A 20347-nucleotide genomic window follows, 5' to 3' on the forward strand; every position below is an offset into this window, starting at 1 on the left:
AATTAAGGATATGGACGAAATTTACTAAATGAGGACTTTCTTAAAATGAGACTCTGACAAATGGGGGGCTTTCAAGACATGACTTCATCCCCCTTAAGGTTCCTAGAAGTGAACTTGCAAAATTTTATTTAAATTCACACAGTCTATTTGAGACACAGTAAACCTGGAGAGTTTTGGGGCGCTGGACTTAGAAGCAATAATCCAGCTCTGAAAGAAACCACCTGTGAGGAAGAATATAATATGATGTTAGCTGAAGACTTACACGAGCAGCATGGATCAGATTTTCTGTTTCTTTCTGTTTGAACATCTTGACACCTGATAGGTGAAGACAGAAGATACTTTCCCTGCATGGAAACCTCAAACATATTATTATTTAATCAGAGCTGAGTGCAGAGCTCAGGACTTTTTGGAGCAATGTCGCCTCCTAGAGGGAGCTTGTGAGACCTACAATAATCACTGTTCTTCGTGTTGACCATATGGAAAGCTGCTGCTAACACTGCACTGAGCAAGGTATTTACATATCCAGCTCCAGGTAGGTGACTGCCAAAGCTGCTGCCAACAGCTGTGTGTTTCATACACATTCCTATTGTTTAATCTAAGGTGTAACCAAACTAAAGTGTAGGACATTTGCATTAAGTTGAAGTTGTATGCTGCTTGTTGCCACTTTGCATCCTCATAGATGTAGTGCAGTTATTTCTGTTGAAAACGCATCCTGCTGCTTCTTGTGTCTTTGTAGCTGAGAGTATGGATAGGGGAGTTGCATGCAAATGTCCCTTGGCACTGGTCCACACCCAGAAGAAACAATACACAAACAAAAGCGCACAATTGCCCAACCGCCCAGTCAGCTGAATATGTAAATAATGCACTCAGTGGCTGAACGAAACGATCTGCCTCTTTGTTTCTGCTTTGTCTTCAAAGAATAAATCCATCATTTGAAGCGTTAATCCTGTCCATACTGAGCAGCAAAATCTGTATCACTGTAGATGAAGAAAGATATAACTTGAAAGAAAAGTACTACTGTAAATCAAAATTCAATTTTAAAGGAATAGTCAGACAATTTGGGTTAATAAGCTTATTTGCTGTCTTATGGAAAGTTAGAGAAAAGAGTTGATACCACGTTTTGCTGTTGTTTTGTTGGTCTTAGATTTTTGTTTTTGTACAGATTAACCAAATGAGACAAATATTTACATCAAAATTATGAGATTTGATCTGATTTTTTAGGTAAATAATCTTACTTGCTCAGCCAGTGTTATAAGATAGTAAGTTAGAATAATGAGAACTTAATATCTCTTTTACTCTCTTTTAATTATTGTCTCACTCATTTTTAACACTATGTTATTTATTTATTTATTTTATTTTTATCATTACTAACTTTGTTCTGTCTGTGTTACACTGAAACAAATGAGAATGCTTGAATAAAAGGTTGAGGGATTAATTAAATATTACTTACAAATATCACATGAAATAGTACTATGAAAAAATTATAAATAGGTAAAAACGAATTGAGGAAAAAACTGAAAAACATTGCGCACACTTTTATGCAAATGTGTTGTGACGCGCGGAACTGCAGCCAATAGGGTTTGTTTACATTCGCACCGGAAACGGAATCACACCGTTGTTGTTTTTTCCCCCCCCCCCCCTATTCCTCTCGCTCCGCTGCTTCAGGCAGGTACAGAAGTTTTGAACAAACATGGAGTACAAACTCATCATGGCGGTCTCCGGCTTCCCGAGTCTCTACGACACAAATTCACTGACCTACAGGGACCTGAACATGCGGAGCGACGCTTGGAGGCAGGTCGCGGAGATCGTCGGGGTTCCCGGTGAGTGGCTCAAGTTTTCCGCCGTTGAACATCAAACAGCAGCCGCTCGACGAACCGTGCGTTCACACAACTCACGTTAACGACACGGTGTTAATGTGACCGAGTGGCCAGGCTGAATTTAAACACTTTATCTATTGTTATTTCCATCAAATCCCTGTTGAAAAGATCAAAACAATAACTGTCCATGCCTAAATATGTTCCGACTGTCTGTGGCTTCCCAGCCCCGAGCTCATTGGTTCCTATTGAGGCGTATCTCAACAGTCATGTAATAAATGAAGGTTTCAATATTCACTTTGTGTTGACACTGTATTAAAGACGTGTTGATGGGGGATATAGTTGGTTTCTAATATTTTGTCTACCCCATTTATATCAGTGAGTGTAAGCTAAATATCAAAGAACAGATTTCAGTATAATGCAACACAACTTCAGCATCATAACAGCTCTGTAACACCGTTTTAATTAAAGAACTGAACATTATAACCAGGTCACTGGAGGTTTGTCAGGGACTGTTTTCAGGAAGCTTTGACCATTAATAGTGCTATGTATGAAATGTTTTTTTTCTAAACGTATTAATGATTATATGTTCAGATTCTATAATGTGTCATTTGAATTAAATTTTCACACTTCTAAAGGCAAATACTTTAACCTTGCAAACTTAACTACAGTATGAGTCAAATATTTCCGGATCTAAAAAAAATTAAACAAATCATTTGCAAACAAACAATAAAATGCAACAGAACTATGTAAAATAAACAAATGAATGTAATAAAAATATTTCAAATAGGTCAGGTAATAAACACTTAAAAACTAGATTAAAGGGGTTGAAGTTAAAATGTTTCTTTAAGGAATTTACAGACGTTGCATGTTGGATATTTCTGAGCAGGCTGTTCCACAGTTTTCGTTCATAATAAGAAAAGGCCTCTACACATTTCTTGGTCTTACCTGTTGATACTGTAGCGTTCAGTGACATAAGACAGCTGGTGGGTGTGTGTGTAGAGAGAGTCGACAAACTATGGAGGTGCAAAAATTCAGCACCTTGTACAACAGTAACAAAACTTTAAAATTTTATTCTAAAAGAGACGGAGCCGGATAAAAATCCAAGATAAATATTAAAAATACAATTTAAACATGGAACGAGTGAAAACTGTGTGAACACAAAGGCTTTTCACACTTCATTTGTTTGTAGGAGTAAAGAGAATTAGAGGATAGAGTGATAGCTGGCATCTCAATAAGAGAAAAAAAAATCTGTAAAATGTTGCATCTTTTCTTTGGCCTAGATAAAAATACATGTTCATGTAAATGCGACACAATCTATTGTTTTTATTTACAAGCAACAAAATTAAAGAAGACAATTTTTGAAATTGTTGGAAAATATTTATCGCACTCCAGTAAAGTTACACAAGAGATAATTATTTGAATAAAAATATCTTGGGTATGTGAGAAATGAAGTAGTTGAATTTGTGCCTTTACCTCAAACAAAGACACAGGCATTAAAAAGTCTAAAATAGTAGTTGTCACCTGCAGTAACTGTTATATACTGCTGCCTGTATGATATAAAATGTCATAATAACCATAGGCCATATCGTCTTATCCGGTTTTCATTGATGTCTTTCATACTTTAGCCAGTGTGACCATGAAAAGGAATTAATTATTGTTGAGATATGTTAGTAGGAAACATTTATTGCTGGTTTTCATTGGATCTGTTATAAAAAATATTGTCTGACAAAATGTGTTGTAGACTGTGTAGTCATGTAGATTGTGTTCTTCATGTTCTTCAGAGTCTGAATGCAGAAGGAAGTGGAAGACGCTGAGAGACCAACACAGGAGGGAAAGGCAGCGGGAGAAAGAGAGGCGCGAGAGTGGCATCGGCCTCTTTAACTACCGGCCGTGGAGATACTCATCCATTTTGTCCTTTTTGAACCCGTTCATCGATGCCAGAGCTGCAGGCACCAACGGCTGGGCTCTGGACCCGCAGCCCTCTCACTTCCATGCCTCCGAACTGGTGGGCTGCAGCACGACCACGGAGGTGCGGAGCGATGACGACGAGAATTATGGTTTGTAGAGGAGGATGTTTAATACATTTAAATAAGTTCTAAATCAAGCGTTGCCAAAGCAGGTTGTATAAAGATGAAGAATTATGAATAATAATCCTGATTATTTTAACGAAAACATTACAACACAGCTACTCAAAATTAAAACAAAAACGAACGGTTACGTTTATTTAGTTTCAGTCACATTCATAAAGGTCAAGGATTTCCAACAATTTATAATTTATGACTAATTTATAACTATACATATTCACATGAGTCCATCAACAGGAAACTAACTGGCAAAGTAATTTCATTCAGCAATAGTAATTAAGCAAAACCTTTAATGGTTTCAGCTTCTCACATGTGAATATCATCACATTTTTCTCTACGTTCTGACATTTGTATAGACTTCTGTTTTCTATAAGAACTTTATATAGAGGCAGTAATATGATTGATTCTGTGTTTTCAGTTTGAGTTTTTTCCCCAGAAAAAGTTAAATGCAGCTTTAAAAGCTGAGTAAATAACATCAACAGTTCATTATTTATCAGAATAATCACTAGTTTATTTTCTCACAAAATAAACTTATTGATGAATCACTTCAGAGTAAGAGTGAGAGCTTCACTTTCTCAGTAGTTTGTCAAACGATTATTACGTTTATTATGTTATTAAGAATTTATTAAGTTTATTAGAGGAGAAACATTGCATTGTTTCCTACAATGCAATGTTTATTCAGTCCCTCTGAACATTAAAAACTCAACATTACATCCTTGGTGATGAAGGGTTAAGACTGCATTAATAAAGAGGCAGCTGAGTTTTCAGTCATTGTTGATTTTTGCGCAAGCTTCACTTGGCTTTTCACTGTGTTTCGCTGTGGTGAGCTGTCGTTTTTGTGCAGCTCGACCGGAGGCACAATAGCTATTGTGCCTGTTTCTGTGCAAAGTAAAGAGACAGGACTTCACCGCTGCATCTGCAACAACAACAACAAACAAAAAAACGCCATTGTGTTCGACGCTCATTTCACACAGGGGGATTGGCTCTTAGGAATCAGACTGAATGTGAACCTGGGGCTAAAAACACTCAGAGATGTTTATGAGCTTCTTACGTGTCAAACAGGAAGGAGGGGGACGCCACTGTTTTACAAAACTCACACAGAGAATAAATTATGATGATGGTATTGTTTCTGTCAGCCGTGGCTTGAAATATCAAACAGTGGAAGAAATAGCAACATTGTTACATGGAGGATATCATGGTTAAAAAATCGTCATCTCTATTAGCCATGAGTTTTACTGGGAGAGCCAGGTGTAATTAATTAATAATTACCTCCAACATGTCTCTTAACCTCAGTGTCGTTAATGACGATCCCTCCTCAGATCGATGTTTAAAATGTGGCACTCATTCATACATGCCTTTTGGCAAAGACATGGCAACATTGAAAGGCAGATTTCTAGAACTTGTAATTATAAAGTGTCATTATCGCTAATGATCTGTCTCCTTCAAAATAAAACACTGGATTGGCAGCCTTTTTTTTCATTAGTCTTTAAGAAACTCATATTGCAAAAACAATAAGGAAGCACCTGCACTTCGAAAATGGAAAACATTGATGAAATAGTACTCGCATGTCTTGGTTGTCATCCGTGTGCATGTGGTGTATATACTGTATGTATCTGTATGAGGGGGGTGGAAATGGAGTATTACCTGTGCTAACAACCGTATGTGACGATAATTGAACTACTAAAACAGGATCAAATCAAAGATACAATTATGTAATATGTTGAAATTTGTTGAAACATTGTTTTCAGACCCTTAGTCACTGAAATAAAAAAATTAATAAAAAAACAGGGGAAAAAAAGTACATCCCTCCTTCCATTGAGCCTGAGTGTCTCAGACCGGAGGCTCTGGCAGTTTCTGACTGTTGTCCTCTAGATCAGCAGAGATAAAGATGTTGTTTCCGGAGCTGAGAAAGTTGAAATGTCTTTACTCCCAGTTCTAAAAGTATCACTCTGAGAAGTTTTTTATTTCCTGGTTTGAGACACTTGATAAATATGGGCCCAGATCTCTTTTTTTCATAAATAATGACGATAATAATAATGATCTTTATTTATAGAGCACTTTTCAAAATCCATGTTATAAAGTGTTTGACAAAGGCAACAAAATAAAATAGATGAGACATAAAATCAATAGGAAGAAAAACAGATAAAGTAATTAGATGTGTAAAAAACCAATACAGGGTAATTTTAAGAGAAATAAAAACACCTTAAGGGAAAGTAAAATCTTGGAATAGACGAACGACCTTAGAATAAGTTCTCAAATGTTAAAACATAAGAAAATAACAGCAGCCGAAGACACATTAGATTACATTACACTGTAACGATAATCAGTTCTCTGGGTCTGTGGTTGTGCTGCATCACAGCTGTTTGATGAAAACGAAATGTGATTGTTTTCTCTGTCTTTTCAGGCATCGCTGTAGCAGACGCAACAACAACAACAACAACATCGTCGTCGTCGTCGTCCTACTCAGAGTTCATCCAGAGGAAGCGGCCGTCACCTGCCAACGGAGACACCACCAGATTTAAAGAAGCAAAGACTGAGGAGACCTCAGACACAGTCGCCACAGACGACAGCGTGCAAACACAAGGCCAGCATGTTCACATGAAGGAACTGTTTGAGATGATGATGCATTCAGTTACAACTTTGGCTACGTCCTTAGCCTCTTCACACTCTTCCTCACAGTCCTCGGATCAGCCGACACCCCCTGCGCTCCTGCAGCCTGACCTGCTGTTGCTCCAGCAACGACAGGCCCACTGCAGCCCGCCGCCGCCCAGCGCCACATCGAGGCTGAATCAGCTGAAAACAGAGGAGCAGGAAGTTGTAATGAGGGAGTTTTTAGACCAAACGGACGACGATGACGTGGAGGAGTTCAGCGAGTCTCCCAGACTCCCTCAAGCCAAGAGGAAGAGCAGCGACAGCCTGCTTGAGGAGTACCTGAGGAGGATGGAGACGAGGGATGCTCAGAGAAACCTGGATCTGGATCAGAGAGACGATGTTACCCTCTTCCTGTTGAGCTTGGCTCCCGCCATGAGAAGACTTTCCGCAGAGAAGCAGTCGTGGATCAGAACCAAAATACAGCAGCTTCTTCACGAGGCAGAGTTCGGTGCCGCAAATTTCCAGTGATCTCAAACTTTTTTCTGCAGCGTGGATCATGTTCTCGAGGACTTCAATAACATTTCAATTCACCAACAGATTAAATTCATTTAATCTCCTTTTATAATACGTTAGATGACGTTCTCCTTTCCTGTGTTTTTGTGCTGTTTTTGATAAAATCTTGTAACAGTTATTTCTGTTTATATATATATATATATATGAATTATTAAAGTGAAGTAAACATGGCTTCAGGGTTTTTTTTTTTACATGTGAAAACTACACGATTACATGATTAATATGTGAAATCATGTAGGAGAGATATCAAATGCCTACATTGGAGCTGCGGAAATTAATTGATTAATTGATTAGCTGATTGAGAGGAAATTAATTGCCAACTATTCTGATAATCATTTGTAATCATTTGTAATTTTTCAACCAAGAAAAGCCAAAACATTTCACCATTCCAGCTTCTGGAATCACAGGAAGTAAGATGTGATGATATCATCTTGAACTCAGAATTGATTGATTAATCAAGACTATGATCAGCAATTGAATTGATGGTGAAAATGATCAATAGTTGCAGCCCATCTCTATGTCCTTTACACCAACTCATTCCAACAAACATTTAAATTACATATAAGTAAAAGTAACTTTTAAGAGCAACTCTGGAGTGATTATGTCTGCTCAGCAAAGTCATAGCCAATCAGAGTTATTCATTGACCCTGATCTGCCATACTTCCTACATAAGGAAAACTAAATCTACAGTTTAGTCAGTGGTTTGTACAGAACATATAGAATTATTATTATTTAAAAAGTTATCTGCAGGAAAATAAACAGGAAATGAACAATAAGACAATGTATAATGTATAAATATTTAAACAGATGAAATATCAGGAAATTGTCTGGAATGGATAAGTCTGCTGTTAATGTCAGTGTCATTTATTGTGGTTGTTTGTTTGCGTCTTGTAAATTACATTAAAAAAAAAAACTAAACTAACAAAATAAAACAGAAAAAGTGGTGTAACTTTCTAACAAATGTTGAAATCCAAACAAAAGACTTAACTACTCTGGTGCTAATTCCGCTGCTTCAGCTCATGTATTAGAAACACCGCCCTCTCGCGCCGTCTCTGCAGAATTACAAAACACACGGGTTTAATCCGGGCAAGCGGGTCACGTGATGAAAACACGGAAGCGGTGACGGACAGCGGGCTCGGTAAACAGCGCGAGGCGGAGAGGAGCAGCTGCTGGGCCGGTGAAACATCCTCCTCGGGTGGATTTATTAACGGTTTACAGATGTTTCAACATGGCGACGCGACGTTAGACTCAGAAACTGCTTGTGTTTTATCTGTGAGTACCGCGGCCAGGCAGCGACGGTTGGCCGGTTCACTTAGTCATGTCACCGACTGCAGTATCCATTCGGTCCGTTTCTAAGTTATAATTTCACCTCTGCAATACTTTGGTTTATAAAAGGAGATATAAATATCATAAAGAACAGACCAAGCATTTATTCTGTTTGTAAAGATTTCACCGCTTTCCCCGCAACTAGACCACATCAGACCAGGTCCAGACCAGGAACCACTATATCTAGACTTGTCAAATCTGGACTAGATTTCCTGGAGAGTGTAGAGACTGTTTAAAATACAGTGCACATGTATTAAACTTTATTCGGGAAAACCAAAAGGAGTGAATTAACAGTTTTTTTTTTCCCAACTAAACCACATCAGACCAGGTCCAGACCTTAGACCACTTTATCTAGACTTGTCAAATCTGGATCTGATTGACTGACTGACTGTTTACAACATGGTTTCACACATGAAACTTTATTATTTTGTTGAAAAAACAAAAAAAGGAGCGATTTTTCTCCTATTTTCCCCAACAAGACCACATCAGACCATGTTCAGACCAAAAACCACTAAATCTAAACTCGTTAAATCTGCATTAAATTAACGGTGACTGTGTTTTAAACACAATTGCAGATTTAAGAAACATTTATTCTATTTGGAAAGATAGGAAAAAGGGTAATATTAGTCATTTTTTCCCCACTAGACCCAAGCAGACCAGATCCAGGTCCAAAGACCACTATATATATTAATCAAATCTGGATCATATTAACGCAGAAAAGCTGACGACTGTCTCAAATGTGTAAAACATTTATTCTATTTATAAAAGAAAGGGAAACTTCAGCTTCGTCATATTTTGGTTTTTGCCTCTTCGTCACTTCATTTTAACCACAGAAGAAGTGAAAAAATAAAACTCACACTTTCCTCCATTGTCAACCTCAAAATCAGTTCTTTTCCATATTTTCGGCACATTAATCATCATGCAAGTCGATACTGAGTTTAGTTTTTATTACAAAGAGCCAAAGTGAAACTTTGACTCTATAAAATTCCCAGTAATTAAATTTTTTAAGTTCTTGATGGGTCCTTGGTCAGAGCTTTTAAATGGTACAAATATGTTCATTTAACTATGTGATTTTCTTTGGCCTCACCCTCCACAACACCTTCCATTCTAACACCTTGGTGTCCCTGGTGTTTCCAGCAGGGGGCCCGGTGGGGCTACAGGTAGCTGCTACCGCTGCTGCTGCTGCTGATGATGATGATGATGATGAAGGTGTTTCGCAGTCCGGCCCGCCATGGCTACGCTGTGGAAGTGTCTCCGTTCATCCCTAACAGAGTGGCCTGCGCTGCCTCCCAGCACTATGGACTAGCTGGTCAGTACACTTGCTCGTACTAGTTCACACACACACATACACTGTAGACAAACACACATACAGGGTTAAAGGACAAACCTGAGTAAATTCCTACAGGTCCCGAGGGCTTGACTATATGATGTGAATGATATTCTGTGACCGTCACAATCACCAAACCTCAACCCAACAACAAGTCTGTAGTGTTTTAAAATGACAAGTCAGCACTATCTGCTACCTCCGTCTCTAGGAAGTCCATGAGGACGAGGACTTCTTGCAGCATGGTGAATGAGGGGGCTGCTGAATTCAAACTTGGCAGAGAGAGAGCCTGGAAGTGACTTGCAATTTTCAAATACCTGAAACAGAAATACCACAAAAGTTAATAACTTCTAACTTTCTGCATAGTCTCTCGACTGGACTGCAGGTCCAAGGTCCATCTCCTTCTACCTTAGGCCTTAGGTAAAAGGTTCAGGAAGAAATTCTTTAGCATCGGAGCTTCAATGAATTTGACCATGGAGGAACTGTTCACCAAAATGGAACCAGCTTCTCTGCTTTGAACCCTAAACCTATGGGAGATTTTGGAGTGATATGTTCTCCACCATCATCTGTCAGTGATGAGCAGCACTGAAGCTGTTTCCAACACCTTTTCTTTCATTTGTCACTTGCGAGTTATAGTTTTGAAAAATATGATGAAATGAACCTTAAATATGCTTTGTGCATATTTGCAGGCTGTGGCACACTCCTGGTCCTGGATGACACGGAGACAGGGGTTTCTGTAGTGAGAAGGTAATCGTTCTTTCTTTCTTTCTTTCTTACTTTCTTTAGGGTCAGAGTTCAGTGTAGAGTTTCCATATATGTGAGTCAATAGAATAATGCAGATGTGTGTGTGTGTGTGTGTGTGTGTGTGTGTGTGTGTGTGTGTGTGTGTGTGTGTGTGTGTGTGTCAGCTGGGAGTGGAGTGACGGTCTGTTCGACGTGGCATGGAGTGAAACCAATGAACATGTCTTGGTTGCCGGGGGCGGAGACGGCAGCCTGCAGCTGTGGGACGTAGCCAATCACAGTGCTCCGCTGAGGGTGGCCAAAGAACACACACAAGAGGTACTACACTCACACACATACACACACACACACACACACACACACACACACACACACACACACACACACACACTTGTTGACAAAAGGATAAACTTTTGTATTTCATAAAGATGCTTTATTTGACTCCTGCTTGTGCATTTGTGTGTGTGTGTGTGTGTGTGTGTGTGTGTGTGTGTGTGTGTGTGTGTGTCTGGGATGGGTGTGTGTCTGGGATGGGATGGGATGGTGTGTGAAGGTCTACGCTGTGGACTGGAATCAGACCAGAGGAGAGAACCTCATCGTCTCTGGATCGTGGGATCACACGGCTAAAGTGGTGAGACGGGTTTGTTTTTCTTCTTCTTTTTCTAAATCTTTGTCTTTCTCTGCTCTCCTCTGACAGACATGTGTTTGGGTTTTTTTTTTCCCTCCAGTGGGATCCCACTCTCAGCCACTCGCTGAATACACTCAGAGGTCACGAAGGGGTCATCTACAGCACCATTTGGTCTCCTCACATCCCAGGATGCTTTGCTTCAGCCTCAGGTGAGCCCTCGCACAGTCAGTAGAGTTGAGTTAGTTCAAGTGTAGTATAGTATAGTGAACGATTAACAGCAATTCACTATATTGTGTGCTTTTAAATAACATGAAGAAGATAAGAGGCAGTAAAAAATTAGATTCCTTAAACATGGAGCCTGACGAGCAGCATTGCACTGGTCACACAAATTGAGATATTGTTTTTGAGCGAGACACTGAAACAGATTTCTCCAGATATGTTTGGTGTGAGTTTGATGAATGCTAGCACAGTCTCCCCACAAGGTGGCAGTGTTGCAGTGTTATTCTGGCAGTTGTCTGTTGTGTGTTGAGTTTTCATGTGACGCTGTAGAGATTTTGAAAGAGATGTTCAGGGTCTGTCAGTGGCTTAACGTTTGGATTCAGCGTCACGAAGAGTTGTGATGATGCATTTGCAGTTTAAAGAGGATGTAGAGGTGGGAGGAGGCACATGGGGGGTGGTCACATGTTTCAGTTTGTTCTGAGTCTGTCACAACTTCTTCATTATCCAAATATTTGTAGATGCAGTGATGAGTAAGTCTCCTCTCAGTAAACACTTGTATCTAACTTAAGGGTTACCGTTTCCTGCAGAGCTCCCCGTGTTTGACAGTTCACTTTTTAAAAACTCAGCTGAGAGACTTAGGGACTTGTAAAATGTCTTCACATTATCCGGTAAAATTAAAAAAAACAAAAAAACAGCACGTCAGTGGTAAAGAAGTAGAAAGTTGGCCTGTGAGTGGTGATGCTGTAGCTCCTCCTCTCGAGGAAGTGAGTTTTAGATATCAGTCATTCAGAAGATCATTAAGTCAATCAGTTTGGACCCGGAGGGAGAGCTGGGATTATCTTATCCGTCTGCGTGGGCACGTACGCCGGCTTTATCAAAGGGTGGAGCCGAGCCAGTGATGGATGCGTGTTTCGTCAGCTCTCTGATCAGATTGTGGACCAGCTGGAATCAAATCTTACGGCAGCTGTCTTTAGCTCAGTTTGAGTTAAACTTGTTGGCTAATGAGTTTGGGTTAATTGGTTTGTGAGAGTGAGCGGGAAATCTCTGATGAGCTTTCATAACCAGGGAGATGCTAAGCCCCTGTTGCCCAGGGGTATTTCACATGTTTCACAGCAGCAGGATTTTTTTTTTCTCAGACGTCATTGATGAAACTTGTGCACACATTTTATTTAAACATTCATACTTAGTTTGTTTCTGCAACCTCAAATCTTTTCATTCACAAGCTTAAAATGTTGTTTTCCCTTACTTGAGAACGTAGATGTTTTAGATCCCAGTCCAAAATTCAGTTTACAATGATTTCAGTGAGAGTGTTTGAAAGTTTTGCTTACATCTGATGAAAATCAATTTCTAGTTCATTTTCTGACCATCAACTAATGATTTTATCACATTATTGTAGTTTCTCAAATGATAAATTATGAAACAGACTCTTTGAATGCTTCAAAAAGTCGTAGATTTTGATGTTTTTTAATCCAAACAGACTTTACCAAAACAAAATATGCAATAATATCAGTAAATATCAATAAAAGTATGACACACTTGTTCAAAATGCCAGTGTATCACAGCAAAACTGATGTAAATAAAGATTTAGTTGAATTCAAAGAGTATTTTAATGCAGAACTCAGAGGTTAGTTGTTCTTTGTTGAGTTTCAGCCCAGTGACACAGAGCTCGTTGGATCTGCGAGCTTCGGTTAATCCTCCAGTGCGCCTCTGGAACTCTGCTAACCTCTGTAGCTAAGTGATTTACTGAGCACCACCCTCCATAATAAAACCATTTCTGTCCACATTAAGCTGTTACAGCTGCTTTACCTCCACGTTCACATCTGATCTGACGCATCAACCTGCCAACAGCTACACCCACACACACACACACACACACACACTGCTGCGAACACAAATCTTACACATCTTATTTTATCACAAGCTACCTGATCCAAAGACTGAAGGTCCTGATACACAACTATTAGGTTGATCACCTTAAATTATTTAAGTTTAGCTGGAGAATGAAACTGACGTTACTTAGAGAACAGACGTCTCACTCTGTAAAGTGATGTTACAGAGTTACGTTTTGTTCTGTCACCAAATTACAGAATTAACGTGGATTAGCGACAGCTGATATGACCTGCCACAGGACACGTTTGTCATTTTAACAAGTCGATGCCTGAATGCTCTCTGCACTGATGTTTGCTGATTAAAAGAGAGGAGAGTGAAATGATTTACTGTTAACATTGGGAGAGATTCCGTGTTTTTTCTCAGCCTGGACCTGGTCTGAATTCAGAATTGGTGTGCCCAAGTAATTTTTCACGTTGACACACCCCCATTTTCACTCATATGTGCGATGAGATGCCCAGCTGTCATGGAGGAGAACAGTGCTGCAACATTAGCAGGCTGAGTTGGAAGTAAAGAAAGGATCTTCATTTGATTGGGTTTATTTTTAGCCATTATTACTCCTTTAAAATATCCCTGGAGCGGCCCTACATCGATTCAAGCTGTTCTATCTGACGCACACGTTAAACGTTCAAGTGTGAGGACACTTATTGATTCATTAGTAATATTGTTGAACAACAGGCATTTACAAAAAGTCTAATGTCTGAGAATAACCTGGAAGTGAGAGGAGAGCTGTTTTTCTTTTGCTCAGTTGATGAGTGGTTTCCTGCGGCAGCCTGGGGTGAAGGTGAGGATCTCTGCTCTGGATTCTGACCTGCAGCTACAGTGATTCAAACCAAGAATAAACGGCCCTCTGTTTATCTCTCTCTGTGTGTCCGTGCCACCTGCTTCAGTACAGTCCACTCCAGCCGTTACTTTACTTTCATCCTAAAGGCTCACTCAACTTTCCTCAACAAAACTGTCCTTCAGTCCGGATGCGAAGTGACGGGTCAGTTGTAGGTGATGTCGAAATACTGCGTACGGACCTGCTACAGTTTAGCTGTGGTGATGGGACGCTACTTGAATCAGTGGCCTCTTCACAAAAACAAAAACAACAACACAACAAAGACAGATCTCGACTCCAAACCCTCTGTTCACTGAAAACACAGCAATTACACGGCAGTCGTCAGTAATGAGCTCAGGCAGAATAACATCATACGTTACTAGGAAGTAACTCCAGTTATAAAAGTACATGCGCAGCTCACTGTTTTTCTGTTTCTCAAAATAAATGAATGTAAACATAGTCAATGTGGGCAATGAAATCAAACTGTCAAACCATAAAATTAAAGTATAAATCAAAACCTAAGCTGGACTCTCTTTAACTCCCTGTGTTGACTATAAATCCAGTTCAAGTGCTACAAGAGGGTTGAAATGTCAGATAATGTTAATGAAAGAGTAAAACCAGTTGAAGTGTCGGTTCAGTGCAGGAGCTAAAAGCAATTGAAGAGTAAGAGTTGGAGGTTTTAAGCACTGAATGGAGTTGAAGTGTAAGCAGTGATAGGACTTGAGGTATTGGCTGAAGTGTAAGTGCTGAAAGCAGCTGAAGTGTCACATGAAATGTATGTATTACAAGACGCCTGAAATGTCATATGAAGATCGAGTCATTTAGTAAATATCAGTTGAAGTGTCAGTTGAAGTGAAAGGAATCGAGGTGTTGGCTGAAAGCAGCTGAAGTGTAACATAAAGCTTATGTGTTACAAGAAATCTGAAATGTTAGGAGAGTTAAAGTCATTTAATTAATTATCAGTTGAAGTGTCAGCTGGAGCAGTTGAACAGTAAGAAATGAATGAAGTGAAAGGACTTCTTTTTAGGGCTTTTAAAGAAGCAAACCCCCAGTGTTGCTCACTACAACAGACCATATTTATTTGTGATCGCAGTATTATTATATTATCATGACCCGATTCCACTGAAGTTTGATGAATTATTCTGTGTCCAGCTGTATGTGTGACTGAGCCTTGACTCTGACTATCTATTCCCCCAGCAGCAGCAGCACTGTGCATGAATGTTTGTGTATGTATGTGTATGTTTTGCCAGAGACTAAGTGTTCACCAGCCAAATTATGTTTTTGCACGACAATGAACCACGCACATTCATTCTGTTAATTATATGTGTGTTTGTTTGTGTTTGCTCCATGAAAGCAGGTAGTGTCTGGTTAAATAATTGATAGCAGGTGTCCATCAGAGTCAAAAGTTCATCGCCAAACACACACACATGCTGTCACATTTGTGTTGTTGTTCACTTCACTGAGCATCAGCGGTGTGAGTAACACCCTGGCCTCAGGGAAACTTTGACAAAGCATGAACTGAGTTCTGAGACTCAATATGTTAGCTTGGTCAGGAAAGACACATGTTAATAGCAGGTGTAAATGCATGCAGAATCCATCTATATCAGATCAGCCTGGAACAACCACAGTCTGCACAGTGTGACCACATGAGTCATGCTAACTCTTATGAAACTTGCTGCTAACTTATATTAGCTATTTGTAAGTTTTGCTATTGCTACATAGCCAGTGTTAGCATTAACAGCTGTTTACAGCTTTGCCAAGAGCTTCACCGATCATTGTGTTTACAGGACAAAGCGGTTGTAATACATCCTCTGAGGAGTGCTAATTCTTTAGGGCAGACTGGACGCTACAGTGACTCGGTATTGGAAAGTGACGAGCTAACTTCAGTAGAAGAAGAGAAGTGGGCTGCTTTCCACTGTTGGAGACAGCTCTTACTGAGTAAAGGACTGACGCTTGATGTCGATTGCAACGTTTCTTTCTAAACAGCTGTTAATGCTAACGTTGGCTACGTAGCAATAGCAAGACTTACATATAGCTCCTTTATGCAAACCCAGTAAAAGCTACAGGTGGTAGTGGTGAACACATGTTAATTCAATGTGTAAATGGGGACCAGCAGTCTTGGAAAGTAAGTGGAGGATCTCATGAATTCTCTCTCTGTCACACTTAAATACACACACACACACACACACACACACACACACACACTTGAGCAGGGGGCCGCTCTCTTCAGGGCTGCTGCTGATAGAGGGGTCCTGTCTCACATCAGAGTGTTGCTGCAGGCCTGGTCACAGCTGTAATGAGAGGAAGGCAGCGATCAATAGAAAGAGAGGGAGACAGAGAGAGAGAGAGAGAGAGAGAGAGAGAGAGAGAGAGAGAAGGTCCTGTTATAACATGACTTGAGAGATTTTCTGAATCAATAAGTCGTGATAATTTGCTAACACACATGAACGGATTTACTCTCCACAGTCGTTTCACTTCAGATGAGAACGGAGAGAAGGTGTTAGTGCGGGAGAAAAACAACCGAGATGTTGCTGTCTGCCCATTCTTACTGTCAATATCACAGTTTCTCTTTCTTTTTTTTTCTTTTTCCACTGAATGACACCGGTAGCATCAGTTGTGCCGCATGAACCAGCCTTAAGAGCTGATCATTTATCACAGTGAACTGGTCATGAAGTGCTCATGTTTCATTTAGTCTTTTCGTTCATCAGATTTTAACATTTGGTGGCAGCTGTTGCAGCATTATTGTATTTACCAGAGAGAGAAAGGAAGTTGTCAACAAAGTTTGCACCAATGTGAAAAAAGCCATTAATAGCGCAATGATTTTTTTTTAGAGGTAATAAACCTTTTTCACAGCTGACATGTCATAGCAGGAGATTGTTTCGATTCCATTTCATTTCACAAAGTCCAGAGCTGATGATTCAGCTACATCACATAATGTAAATGCCAATGTTTGAATAGATCCTGGTTTGCTTTCTTCTACATTGGACCAGTGAACAGCACTGTTTCTTGAGTATGAAATAGTTTGAAGTAAAGTAAATGCATTTCCCAGTTATAAAACTGTGGACCAGGGACGAAACCGTCACCACTTTCAAGGGTGCGTCGTTCTTCATATTTTAAAGAATAAATGCCACATATGGACTGTCAGTAGCAGATGATTCAGGACAGACAGATACCCACTGTGATGGTCACTGTGAGCACAGACAGGACAGAAACCGAGCGTCTGCTCACTCATTCATCCGATTCCCTGTTTGAGTCGACAGGACGTCGGCCTGACATCTGCACACAGCTGGTGTTCGCGTCCTGGCATGGACAGACTGAATAAAGCAGAATCCAGCAGAACTGTTCACTCCGCTTCCACCGCCTCACTTCTCATAGTCTGAGATAACATCTCCACAGCAAATACCAAACTGAGCTCGGATCAGTCTGCAGAGGATTTTTTTTTTCAATGTTTCTCTCTGTTAGATGTGATATCTAGATTCACAACCAGATATCAAGAGTCAGCTGACTATCCCGAGTCCTGTAAGCTGGGACAGGTCCGCACCGCCTGGAAATATTCATGTCACAGTAGGCCCGGAGGATTCATCTAAATTTATTTTCAATTACGATGTTGTCTTCCAACGATTATGAAAATAAGATAAAACAAATATTGTGCCGCATTCTGCTTCACAACGTGATACAAAAACCAACCCCCCCATCCGAGTTACGTTCCGTGTACGTTAGCAACACGCATCATCTTGAGCAGTTTGCCAGTTCAGAGACTTTCGATATAGTCAGGAGAGACCATGCCCTGTTCGGCTGCTGTATATTTAACTTATATTGTGTATAACCAGAAAAACTACACTGAAACGCTTTTTGTTTTTAAATCATTTTTTTTTATTATATGTTTTTTGTTGAACTGTATTTAAAGTTCAAGAAAGTCCACTGTTAAAAATTCAATAAATGCATAGTGTTTCCAGAGTCAGAGCAAATACTTGTGATCTCAATATTGATCAAATTGATCGTGATTATGATTTTTGCCATAATTGAGCAGGCCTACATCACAGTTTACAGGGCTGTCGTGACTCAAGGCGGCTCATGCAGCTGCTGTCATCTCCATTAGTGTTTAACCTAAAATAACCTTTCTCTGCTCGTTGTAATAACTGGATCTCCTCAAAGCAGATATTTTCCACATCATGCAGCCGTAACCGAGCCACTTACAAGTAAACACACACACACGTTTGTGGAGAAAAGGTACAAATGTAGAGATCCATATCGGGATTTAAAGGGATCAATAGTGGTATATCAATATTGGCAAATCGATTTGTTTCATTCAGCCGTAGCAGTTGATATTATTCATAGTGGCTGCATTTCATTTAGTTTCCCCCAGACCCACGGCTCTGTGCATGATGGCTTATTGGGAAACTTGGCGCTGAGCCATTGTTGATGTTATTAGATTCATCTGGCTTCTCCTGCTATGACAGACGCCCGAGGTGACAAAGGTCCGTAAGTCTTAGATTTTTCATATGAGTCAGTTGTGTAAATGATGCAATCAGCCAATGCACAGAGCAATAGATGCACAGAAAAGCCTGAGGAGGAAACTGTTTGATAGAAATTTAACAAAATGTGGCGTAGGGAGTTTGATCTTTCGAATTTTAGGTTGGTCGTGCTCAGTTTTGTCTTTGAAGTCATTCCAATTTCCACCTTAGTTGGCAGGATTAAGAACACCTCCCTGTAACACAGCCAGGAAAATGGTAACACAGAAACTGTGTGAGGTTAAGTTGGATGAGATGTTTACAGCGATGCAGGAAATAACAGCTCTCGGATTGAAATATTTCTTCACTCATTTTCAAAAAAGTTCACTTCTCCTAGCAACTGCTGCTGCTCCTGTGTCAGCTGACTGTGGCGGCAGGGACAGGTTTGTTCTGGCTTGAACATGATGTAGCAACAGATGAGTGAACAGTTAGTAAACTCCCATGTTGAAGTCTCAGTTACCAACCTCCGTGGGGGTCGCTGTGACTAATTTACATAATAACTGGAAAGGCATACAGGCCATGAGGGAGAGAGAAAGGAGAGAGAGAGACTGCATCGCACAGAAATCATGTTAGAACTTTTTTTTATTGCTCTGACATTATTTTACTGAAACTAAAACATGACATAGCCCACAGTGGTGCGAACTGCGTAAGCGATGTGTTACTCTGGTGGGTCTTATGGATGAGCGGATGGATGGATGGATGATAATGAGATGTCAAACAGCACTAGCTAGCATTAGCGTACGGTGGAGAATTGCTGCCTTATCTCCGCGTGGAGGCTTCCCCTCCGGTGGCATTTAGCGTTTAGCATGAGAGGCTAGTGCCAGTGTCTGACTTTGAAGAGAGAGAAAGTGAGGAACAGAGCGGGGAGAGGGAGGAAGTGGGAGATACGGGGAAAGCAGGGGGCAGATGGCGTCTCATTCCGATAAGCTTATCGGGGTTTCCCATGCTCCTCTCTGCCTCTCCTCCTCACATCTTCTCATGTTTCTCCTCCTCTTCTTCTGTCTCCTCTCATCATGCCCCCCCCCTCCCAAGTTTGGTTCTGTGCCACACAAGGTTCCCACCTCCAACATCATCAGGAGAGGAGAATATATATATATGTTTGTGTGTGTGTGTGTGTGTGTGATTGAGTGAGTGTTAAGCTTCAATCTTCCCTCCAGATCTCTTCCAGTGTCATTTGTGGTGCCAGCTCGTCTTGCTCTCAGCTCTGCAACAAATCAGAGCTTCAGTAAACAACAACAAAGCTCTTTCCTCCTCTGACTTTCCTTTCCTTTCCTTTCCTTTCCTTTCCTTTCCTTGACTTTCTCTGACTTTCCTTTCCTTGTCTTTCTCTGACTTTCCTTTCCTTTCCTTTCCTTTCCTTTCCTTTCCTTTCCTTTCCTTTGTCTGACTTTCCTTTCCTTTCCTTTCCTTTCCTGTCCCATCCTTTCTCTGACTTTCCTTTCCTTTCCTTTCCTGTCCCATCCTTTCTCTGACTTTCCTTTCCTTTCCTTTCCTTTCCTTTCCTTTCCTTTCCTTTCCTTTCCTTTCCTTTCCTGGCCTTTCCTTTCTCTGACTTTCCTTTCCTTTCCTTCCCTTCCCTTCCCTTTCCTGGCTGATGTAGTTAAATTAATGTGGTCTATATCTCAACTTTCTTGATCTAATTTAGAGCTGAATCGTAGTAAAATTACTTTTTGACTGAACAGTGAGCTGTATATTGAAACTCTGTTGGATGAACAACAGAATTAACAATAAATGAAAGATCTGTTAAACAGCAAAAACTATTTTTAAGATGCATTTTCCCCAGTTACAGTTAAGATATAAATGCTTCCATTTCCGGAAGATGTAC

At 40.2% G+C, this 20347-nt stretch overlaps 2 protein-coding genes across 5 annotated transcripts in view; both read left to right on the top strand.

Moving 5' to 3' along the window:
- Nucleotides 1-454: 454 nt before the first annotated feature.
- LOC130187205 (uncharacterized) lies at nucleotides 455-7237 on the top strand. Of its 2 annotated transcripts, none has more exons than XM_056404612.1 (4): nucleotides 455-532; nucleotides 1666-1820; nucleotides 3599-3874; nucleotides 6306-7237. In XM_056404612.1, the coding sequence occupies exons 2-4, from the start codon at nucleotides 1691-1693 to the stop codon at nucleotides 7019-7021; spliced, it is 1122 nt and encodes a 373-aa protein (XP_056260587.1). In that variant the 5' UTR covers nucleotides 455-532; nucleotides 1666-1690; the 3' UTR covers nucleotides 7022-7237. The 2 variants fall into 2 exon arrangements, with proteins under 2 accessions (XP_056260587.1, XP_056260588.1); XM_056404613.1 differs by having other exon boundaries at nucleotides 463-510.
- A 939-nt stretch (nucleotides 7238-8176) lies between these two features.
- pex7 (peroxisomal biogenesis factor 7) overlaps nucleotides 8177-20347 on the top strand; it is a 44184-nt gene continuing 32013 nt past the window's right edge. The window contains exons 1-6 of one of the 3 annotated variants that reach the window (XM_056363567.1): nucleotides 8177-8410; nucleotides 9530-9701; nucleotides 10406-10463; nucleotides 10625-10775; nucleotides 11011-11088; nucleotides 11186-11294. In XM_056363567.1, the coding sequence (XP_056219542.1) occupies nucleotides 9581-9701; nucleotides 10406-10463; nucleotides 10625-10775; nucleotides 11011-11088; nucleotides 11186-11294 (517 nt within the window). In that variant the 5' untranslated portion in view covers nucleotides 8177-8410; nucleotides 9530-9580. The remainder of the gene's footprint in view (nucleotides 8411-9529; nucleotides 9702-10405; nucleotides 10464-10624; nucleotides 10776-11010; nucleotides 11089-11185; nucleotides 11295-20347) is intronic. The other 2 variants (XM_056363565.1, XM_056363566.1) reach the window with 2 other exon arrangements.

This window comes from Seriola aureovittata, chromosome 19, assembly GCF_021018895.1.
Source record: "Seriola aureovittata isolate HTS-2021-v1 ecotype China chromosome 19, ASM2101889v1, whole genome shotgun sequence".
In the NCBI taxonomy this organism is placed as follows: Eukaryota; Metazoa; Chordata; class Actinopteri; order Carangiformes; family Carangidae; genus Seriola; species Seriola aureovittata.